This window comes from Stegastes partitus, unplaced genomic scaffold (assembly GCF_000690725.1).
Source record: "Stegastes partitus isolate 25-593 unplaced genomic scaffold, Stegastes_partitus-1.0.2 Scaffold806, whole genome shotgun sequence".
NCBI classification, from domain to species: Eukaryota; Metazoa; Chordata; class Actinopteri; family Pomacentridae; genus Stegastes; species Stegastes partitus.
Window position 1 is genome coordinate 28,810 of NW_007578537.1, and position 10,144 is coordinate 38,953.

At 43.7% G+C, this 10,144-nt stretch overlaps 1 protein-coding gene across 1 annotated transcript in view; it reads left to right on the plus strand.

Moving 5' to 3' along the window:
- The window catches only part of angpt1 (angiopoietin 1), a 65,561-nt gene that overhangs the window by 17,111 nt on the left and 38,306 nt on the right, over positions 1-10,144 (plus strand). Inside the window, exons 2-3 of the mRNA XM_008292380.1 lie at positions 7,670-7,825; positions 8,304-8,425. Of these exons, the coding sequence (XP_008290602.1) occupies positions 7,670-7,825; positions 8,304-8,425 (278 nt within the window). The remainder of the gene's footprint in view (positions 1-7,669; positions 7,826-8,303; positions 8,426-10,144) is intronic.

Consider the following 10,144-nt stretch of genomic DNA (forward strand, 5'->3'; position numbering starts at 1 on the left):
AGACCGGCAACACCATCAGCAGCACCGCCTCCCCGCACAGATAAGCAGAGATGTGACAGGACTCTGCTGGAAGCGTTTTAAACTGTCCAGGCCCACAGATTTCTGACTCTCACGCCGCTGCTGCTGTTTAGAAGAAGATCAAAACCCCTTTTTGTGCTGGAAGTTCTGCTGAATGGGAAGCATCAGAGAAGTGGTGAACTAGCAGGAATCTGTAGCAGCGACAGCAGAGAGCATCATCCTGTTCTTCTCCAGATGATGATGTACAGAGGAGGCATGTTGGATGTGGGTCAGGGTTCAATCAGTAACCAGAAGCTTTTAGAACCTGGTTGGTCTTCATGTCCTTGCAGACAGCCCAGGACAGCGTGTTCAGTGGTTAACATCCAGTTTAAAGTGTCTCCAACAGAACAGGCTTCACAGTGAGGACCACACTCCTGATACTGATGCTAGTCGATGATGGCAGCAGTCTGACTTTGGTTTTAACAGTTCATCTCATCCTAATGGATGTGTTATTGTTTGAAAGGTCTATGTGACCCAGAATATTGCTTTCTGTTCAGGTACTTGCAGGTTTATTCCAGTGAAACGCTACTTTCTAACTAACAAGTCACAGATTTAAAGGCTTAATCCAACTCAAACTCTACATAGTGAGTTGTTTTGGAGTGTCTGTGGACTGATGGACAGTTCAGGCAGAAACCAATGTGCACCATGACAGAGACTTCTGTGGAGGTAAAAGACATCTGACCAGAGATCAAACCTGAGAACTCCAGCTGCTGGCTTCACCTTCTGCACCCTGCTGCCCCACCATGATGCCTCCTGTTACCTCCACCAACTACGACATGGAATATTTCATTGGTCCATTTGAAGTGGAGGAACAAACGGACAATAACCTCTCATAACTTGTTTAACTGTAAACTAAATGTTATAATTCATCCTACATCCACCCAACTGGTGGAGGCAGATGGCCGTCCCTCCCTGAGCCTGGTTCTGTCGGAGGTTTTTTTTCCCCTGTGGAGGTTTTCGGTTCCGTCCCACCAGCGGACTGCTGAAGCTTATAGAGAATCCAGATGTTTGGATCGTTGGGTGTTTCTGCCTTTGTTAAGCGCTATGAGATGACTGTTGTTGTAAATATGCACTATACAAATAAAATGTAACTGAATTGAATCGACCACTCAGCATTCAGGTAGCAGGGTCACATGAGACTGTTTGCAGTGGAAGTTCTGCTGGATGGGAAGCATCAGAGAAGTGGAGGTGGTCTGTACCAGTGATACCAGGGACCTGGACCTGGTCCTGTTCTTGGCTCTTTAGCAGCACTAGATGATAGTGTACAGAGGAGGGAGCTCTGCTGATGGATGTGTTCGGTTCAATCAGTCACCAGAACCTTTTAAAACCCGGTTCTTGCGCATGTCCTTCCAGACAGCCCAGGACAGCTTGTTTACTGATGAACATCCAATCGTGGCTCATAAAGTGTCTGAACAGACCCGTCTGCACATGCTGAAGGGGGCAGTTAAGGCACTAATGGACCCGGGCTGTCGGGATGTCAGACGGCATCATTAGGAGAGTCGGATCCAGGCCACAAGAACGGGTCCAAACACAGCACCTTAAAACCTTCATGGCTCTGTGTGAAGGAGCACTTTGGGAAACATAAACGTGTGTTTATGTGGCTCTCACTTAGCAAACAGTGATCCTGTGAAGCCGGAGGCTCGATTTGTATAAAATGGAACTGGACTTATTACACTTTCTAGAATAACTACGACTAACCACATCTATTTTTGTTTTGCGGACAGCTGAGTGAGTTCTAGTGGGCCGAGCTCGAGCACAGAGACCAGCCCATGAAGGTTTTGAACATGTAGAGCAGGTCTGGACTGAGCAGCAGTAAAACTCAGTTTAATGCACTCGGGGGTTTTGCAGCTGCAGCCTTATTTGGTGTGATCCCACCGGTGGATCAGGGTGAAGCTAATTCCAGATAAACAGTGTACCACAGACATGACGGAGTCCGTTTACCCACTTTATGACTTCTGTCTGCTCATGCTACTGTACCAGTCAGTGTGATGAGGAAATGCTGCTGCTCAGCAGAACCTACAGCTTATAGATGAGCCCAACACAGCTCAGCTCCCGACCCGCTCAGTCCGTCTCCATTTCATTTGTTTCCTCAGATGTTTAAATAGCGTTCAAGTTATATTAGCGGTGGGATGAAATAAAAAAGCAGGTCTGAGGTACTATGATGTCATATTTTAACATATATGACTTTTCCTCACCGTTTATGAGTCACATGAGAAGAAAGACGTGATGTTTGTATGAAACTGATTTTCATCTTCTGTCCTTTGAACGTGATGATAAATGATGTTCACCATCACCTCATACAAAAACATGAAAGCTAACCATCAGTGAAAACATGGATAACTAGCCGTGTGAAAGGCTAACGAGTTGATTAATTATTAATGCTAAGTTGTATTAGCTTGCTGTAGCACCACCTAGCTAGCTGACGAAGTAAAGCTAACAACAATATGGCATATGAGAGTGTGTGTATCATGATCCCTAGCTAGCTCGCTAAAGTAATGCTAAGCTAATAACATTTTGCTACATGAGCTTGAGTTGTCGTGTGTCATGATTTATTCACAGCAGAATTCTTCTTACTTACATAATGTTCTGATATTTATTTTATTTTTTTAAATGAAAACATACGTTGTTTTTAATGGGGGCATCTTCTTTTGGTTGGACGGCTGGTTCTGGCTGCTCATTCAGCAGTGGATCCGTTTTATCTGGTCAGCGGTCAGTCGGTCAAATTCAGACTGAAGCTTATCAAACGTTGAGCTTTTAAACAAAGTCCACTGGTCTGAAACCAGTTTGTCTTCTCCGAGGAGAAGAAGTAACTTGTTTTTTTTAATGAGAATGCACAGAAAACAGCAAAGTGAACGAACTGGTTCCAGTTTCTGGTTCAATAACAAATGGCCAAGTTACCTTATGTTCTGGAGCAAATCAGCCACTGGCATCAGAACGTCACGTCTTAGCAGAAAATAAATCTCCATAACCTTTGCATTCTCATTATGCGCTCATATTTATTTCACCGTCCAAACCTCTTTCCTGACTGACACAAATTTGCATCTCAGCTCGGTCGGACTCGCTGCCAGCAGCCGTTTGGATTGATATCCTCTGACTGGAACAGCTCAGCGTTTAAGTGGAGTCGAGGTTAGAAAGCGTCTAAATAACCCAACACCCACGTAGACCTATTTTACGGCTTCCCGAGCGGTGATTTTACGTGATTGGGCGTGTTTGTGTGATCTTGTTTCTCCTTGGTACTTTCCGTTTATGACTCCACCAGATCCAGCCATGAGTCAGTCACATTCCCTCAGAGGTGAAGCCGTCAGACGTCCGTCCAGACCTTCTGCTCAAGGTGACTTCCACCGTCCCACCGTTTCTGCTGCAGCTTTTTAAACTGCAGTTTTTAACCCAGACCTACAAGGATGCAAAAACAAGCGCGTAGTTAAGAGATTTTACATTTCTAGATAGTCCCACCGCCATTTCCAAACACAGTCATACTCCACGGTTCATTATCAGCCGCAGTAATCCATCATTACTTGAGCTTTGTGAATTCCAGACTCCCTGTTTTCTTTCCAATTCCTGAGGCCAGACCATTGGAGGTTATATGGAAAGTGACACTTATATCAGCCTTATGTAGTTCACAGTTAGGGGAAGCTGTATTATGTCTGAAATCCGGCCTGAAAAAATGTTATATTTGACTTTTGCGCCGGTGCCAAGAAAGGATATTAGACTGAGAGGCTAATTCGACTTGGCAGACGTGTGCAGGAGGCTGAGAACTGGCTGGTTCTGTTGACAAGCAAAGATCCACCTCTGTTTCTCTTTTATTATCTTCCAGGCTTCAGTTGATTGAAATGTTGTAATTCGTCCGCTCTTTATTAAAAAGCTTTTACCGAGAATGAATATTTTACTGGAAACATGCGCGCAGCATAAATATTATCAGGACTTTGTTGTGCCAACAGACACACAGGATGACTTTACTGTTTGCTTTAGAAGCCTTCTGGCCACAACACGCCACCAGTACATACATGTGCTGTGTGAGGTGTACCTGGTCTGTCTGTGTGCGCTGACACGTCGTCAGCCGACTCCTTTACAATCCATCATTAGACAGAGTTTAGTTGGTACGGAGCTGCTCAGACCACTGCTGTGTGTTGGTCACATTCAGTCTAACCATCAGACATGCAGATTAATTGGTTGAGAAAACGCTGCAGAACAAGATGAAGCTGCTCTCTGGTCTTATGTGAAGTCACAGAGCCTTCAGCCTAACCCTAACCCTTTAGTGGAGGTCTCACCAGTTTGCAGTGGAGCATGCTGGACTATTCTGGAGGCTTTAGAGGCTTTAATATGAATAATTCCACAGAATAAACCTGGAGCTTGTACATTATTTACCATCAGATCCTGTATTAATGAAGTTACTGCTGAATGAATCCCACGCTCCTCGTTTGAATCAATGATTTCTGTCCGTTCATGTTTCTGAACACATTCCTGTAAGACTCAGACTCGCTGCTGAGTTATTCTAACCCTAAATAACACGTTGGTTTTGAATTGTGGTTGAAAAGAGCAATTAAAAAAAACAAAACTGTGGTGGACCAATGAGAGGCCTTTGCTGATGAGCAGTGGACCAATGAGAGGCCTTTGCTGATGAGCAGTGGACCAATGAGAGGCCTTTGCTGATGAGCAGTGGTCCAGAACACCTGTCAACAGGTGCACAAGTCTGACTGAGAGCCACAGGAAACACCTGATGGCAGTGATTGGCTCAGAGGGTTGTTCAGCTACATGTTAGCTTATGGGTCCCATCATGCTGGTGTGACTGTTGTTTTTATATTTCTGTTGAACCACAATTCAGAAGCAGCGTCATGATGTTCATTAACTTTTTATTAATTAATACTTTTGTCAGTTTCAGCTGATTCAGTGACTGAAGCTGTTTGTTTCCGTCTTCAGTGGGAGGCTGTGAACACATCTGAGGATGACTGTAGATAACAAGGAGGTAGAGATCATAAAGAAAACTGTTCAGCTCACTGGTCTCCACAACAATCTGTAACTAAAGCGTCCGTCCTCATAACCCTGAGCCCCCTCTGAGCTCTAAAAGGAAGTTATACTCCATAATCTGTATCTCTATTATACTGTATACCAGAAGACATGCATTAAGTACAAAACAAGCCAATCTGAAGCACATCCAGAACATCTCCTCACCAGCAGAGCAGTGGATGCAGTGGAGCCACAGCTGCAGGATGAATGGAAACTGCCACAGAGGACACATGTGACACTGATTTGTCTTGGCTGCTGAGTTCCTAGAAGATGCTTTTACAGCACATCAGTCAGCCAAAGCAGAACCCACAAAACATCTTTTACACATCAAGTGTTTGAGAATCTCCCCTCCGGCTGATTATTGAATCATCCCAGCGTGTGTTCAGACTGCAGCAGCCAGATCAACAACCAGATACTTAAAATCCAATCAAGTCGGGTTTGTTTGTCGAACCAAAGCCGGTCGATAAGCACACACAGACAAATCCTCTTTTATCTAATAAGTCAACAACAGAGGCCACAAAATGATGTAATCCGCTGCACCAGCAACGTAGGAGCAAGGAGGCAGATCTAGAGCTGGGAGGCTGACTTCTGAACATGTTCTAAGGCCTGAAGCTCTGAACACAGATGGTCCATACAGTTCCTCCATCCAAGCTGAACCTTTATCTGCAGCTGGTCACTCGCTGGGCTTCGGAGCGTCGACGGGTTTGGAGATAAGGATGAAAGAGTCCTTTGCAGACAAGCTTCACTGAATATCTGTTCATCTCTTCAATCCAAACTAACCGCCCACATCTGCTCTGCCCATGTTCTCCAAACTCCTTCTGCACTCGAGTGCCACTCAAACGATGGAAGACGTGTTCGTGTTCGTTTCAGACGTTCATGAGGTGAAGTGTGTGACGATTTAAACAGAGATTCATTCATTCAGGCTTTTTAGAAACTGTTGCGGTCTGAAGGCCTCATTTACAGTCGAGCAGGAAAGTAAAACATGGAGCCGCACAAATAGGAAACTTTAATAACAATGAACTATTAAAAGGCCAGTAAAAGTAGGCACATAAATAGGAAACATGTGCATCAAAATAAACAAGAGTTAGTTAAATGATAAAAATGTTAGCGAGAGAACTAATGTTTTAAAAACAATGAATCAACTAAAACAAGAACAGCTGGAAGTAACGCAACACAAAACCTGATTAGTCCTGTAAAAAGCATTTTTATTGTAGTTCAGTCACCAGGGTGGAGACACGATGTTTAAAGTCAGCCTCTCATCCGTCCTAATGACCCGAAGGTTGTGTTGAGTTTGATCTGCATTCAGAAGAAATTCATGTCTTTTGAGTGCAACTTATAGCTGACAGTACCTGAAGAGGTACAGCGTGGTGTCGTCGGCATAAAGGTGTATATAACCCCCAGATACAGAGGAGACGGGATAAAGATTAAACAGCACAGGCCCCAGGATTCAGGACAGTGTTTGGTTCTGTTTAAATGTGTAATAAAGTCATTTTAATGCTGTGGTTTTTGACGGATGTTCGCTTAAAATAATGTATTTGCTGATCTCGGATCTTTTGCGAGGCATGAAAAAGGTAAAACTTAGTCTGACCATGAATGTATAAAACCCAAGAGAACCACTGGGGACTTCAGCGGGACACTAGTTTTCTGCCTGGTGTCAGTTGTAAATGAATAAATGAGATCTGCTGTCGTACGGTTATGTAATGTTGTAAATCTGCAAGTAAACTAAAGAACACGTGCAAAGTTCTGAAGGTATGTCAGCGATGGTGAGTGTAAACCTCCAGTACAGACGTCTTGTGTTACCACTTCACAGCCAACAGCAGAAGTGAGTTTGTATGCAGATGACACAATTGTCTATTTAGCTGCTTCTTCTCTGAGCCAAACGGTTTATGAGCTCCAGGCTGGTTTTTTCACAGCTGCAGACCTCATTGCAAGATTTAAGGCTGGTTCTGAATGCCAAGAGAAACCAAATTTATGATCTTTTACAGGCTCTGTCTCAGATCTCACATGCTGATAGGATTCAGACTTTAGAAGGAGACTTAATTGAAAAAGTGTCTTCCTGCGAGAACTTGGGCATCTGGGTGGATAACCGGCTCAAATCTGAAGGTGAGGCTGGTTTTTGTTATTACATAGGGCCTGCTTTAGTTCAGCAGTGAGGAAGCACTCGTGATTGGTTTGTGAAGTGTTCTGGACTGTGGAGAGGTTTCTATATGGAAACACTGCTCATGCTCTATATACAACTCAACCATACATGTGCATTGTCATAATGTGGTTTCTGGACCTTTGTTAACGAGACAGCTGCACTGTTTGACTTTTATTGACAAAGCAGTCCTGCAGGAACATCTTTCTTCTAAGCTTGAATTAGTTTTGTGTGTCTTGGATCCTCTGCTTGTTCTGAGGTGCTTTACTTTTGTCCTACGTGAGCTGTTGTCATGCTTGATTCAATCATGTTTTCTAGCGTTATGATGAGGTTCCTTCTTGGCCAGATCTCCCACAAAGAGGAGATTTTTTTCTTTTTTTTCTGAAGGAGATTTCTGGTTTAAAAGTTCAATAAAAATTAAAAACTAAATGTGTGCCAAGTTCCCTCAACCAGTTTCTGTGTTTGGTGCAGATCGAGAACTACATCAAGGAGAGCATGAAGACGGAGATGGCTCAGCTGCAGCAGAGCGCCGTCCACAACCACACGGCCGCCATGTTGGAAATGGGAACCAACCTTCTCTCTCAGACGGCCGAACAGACACGGAAGCTGACCGACGTGGAGACGCAGGTGAAGCCAGAGACACACCTGTAGATGTGTTCTATACAGACCCCACTAAAACCCAGTGGATCTGCTCGGTGCTCCAGAAACACTACCGAGGACTTTCCAAAGACCACAGTGATGCTAAATCAGTGCCTTTGATTTGTTTGGCTGGAGGTTTATGTGGAGGTTGAGGAGGAGGTGATGGAGAGCTGTGAAGTTAGTTTTTGCACTAAAAAGAGGAACTGTTGTCAGAGGTTTAAATAAAGGATCATACCAGAGAGGAGAGTTTCCATCCTGACAACGTGAAAACAAAGTCACGGTTCTATTTGCAGCTCGAATGTTCAGAACGTTTTCTTTCCTCAAGTTTCTACAAAGCTTTAAATACATCCTGTTTATGGTTCCTTGTTAAGGTTCGGTGCATGATGTGAACTCCTGAGAACGTTCAGAGCGTGAACTCATCCATTATGTGTTGATCTTCTCTATGTGTGCGTTTGTTTTGTGGCAGGTTCTGAATCAAACGTCCAGACTCGAGATCCAGCTGCTTGAAAATTCTCTGTCCACCAACAAGTTGGAGAAAGAATTAATGGTTCAAACCAACGAAATCAGCAAACTGCACGACAAGAACAGGTAAAGACACGCCGACCAACCAGAGGAGCTCACACTGAAGCTTAGACATGAGTTTAGTCACAGTTCTGCCTTCCTGCCTGTAAACGTTCCACCAAAGCAAAACCTCGTCACTGTTTTGTTGAAACACAAACATGGAAGAGCTTTGAGTTTCCCCCGAAGCAGAACGACGACCAGACGGTCGAACACATCGCTGTGCTGGAGGACGGTCTGAATGAGGCGCTGTCACCTCAAAACCTGCTGTTAGTCAGAATTATGACAAATATTCATACAAACGTTCAAAAAAACTTCTTGTTTCCGTCTATAAGCAGGATGAGAAGCACCGATGTGGACCTCAGGCGTCAGTCTGAAGGTTTCTGCACGTTCACAGTCAAACATCCAGGAAAAAATTATCAGTATCAAAAATAAATTATTGGTTCAAACCAACAAAAGGAGCAAACTGCACGACCAGAGCAGGTAGAAACACACGACACAGGCTGGAGGTCCAAGGCCGAGCCAGAGGAGACGACGGGTTGTAGATCAGTTGTAGAAACGTTTGTCACTAACTGCTGCTGCTCTCTGCCGGTCTGCACAGACAGAACCTCAAGCTGCCAGCAGCTCTCATCATTTATAAACAGCAGCGTAATGCTAGCCTCCTATCGTCTGGATGTTCAGCTCTGCAGCAGACGTCCTCCATGAGCACCTCTGAGTGCATCTGTTGCTAAATCAGCCAATTAAAATGTGGCTCTTGGATAAGTTTTCATGTCTCCAGATCTGCACCGTGATTGGTCCGCTGGGATCTTCTCAGATGATGTAGTGTTTAACGGGGTTTGGTCCTCATCTCTCATTGCAGCCGGTCTCCATAGAGACTCCTGCAATCACTCTGGAAAAAAAGAAAAACATTTTAAAGCACAGCGTTTTAAGTCCGGCTTGAGGATTATGGATTTAGATTTCTGAGGGCAATTTTCCTGAGCCGGAGCAATTATGATATTATTCCATGTGGTGTGTCTTTTCTGTTTCGCTGTAACGGAGGGAACGATGTGATCAGCGGCTGACCTGGATGTCAGCTTATATCATCTTTCAGGTATTAGACTGTGTGATGGAGGAGCTCCTCTCGGACCGGGCTTTTGTTTATACTGTGTGAGGATCACATGGCAACTGAACCTACAGAAACATCTTTATCTGGATCTCTGTCGGATGGAAAGTTTCTGCAAATCGCTGAGATAGTTGTGAAGTGGAGGCAGTTTGACTCGGTTCTGATTGTAATCACCGGGCTCAGCAACAGAACCGACCGGTTTGAATCAGTCTTGTTGGGTTTAGACAGCTCTTAGTGAGACTTTCCATCAGCGTTTCTTCTGCTAATGAGGGTATCTTTAATTATTTGTTGATTGCTAACATAAACACATATTTATAAGCTGGTTAGTCATGAAGCTAACGAGGTTTTCAGTGTTATTTAAACTTAGTTTTTGTGTTTTATGAACTTAATTCTAATTATGAACAAAAGTTAAACATTTTATAAACTAACTTGTGTTTGATTTGTTCATGATTCTTGTTCAGGAGCTTTTCAGAAATCATTTGATTCAACTTGAACTTCTGATGTTGAACTGCAGACTGAATATTTAACTGTTAAAGTTTAAAATGTTTGTTCTTATTCTTATAATTATAAATAAGTTGACAGACATTTGAAGTTGCTCCGATGAGACGTCCTTCAGTACTTTTCATGTTTTTGTTCAAGCAGCAGAG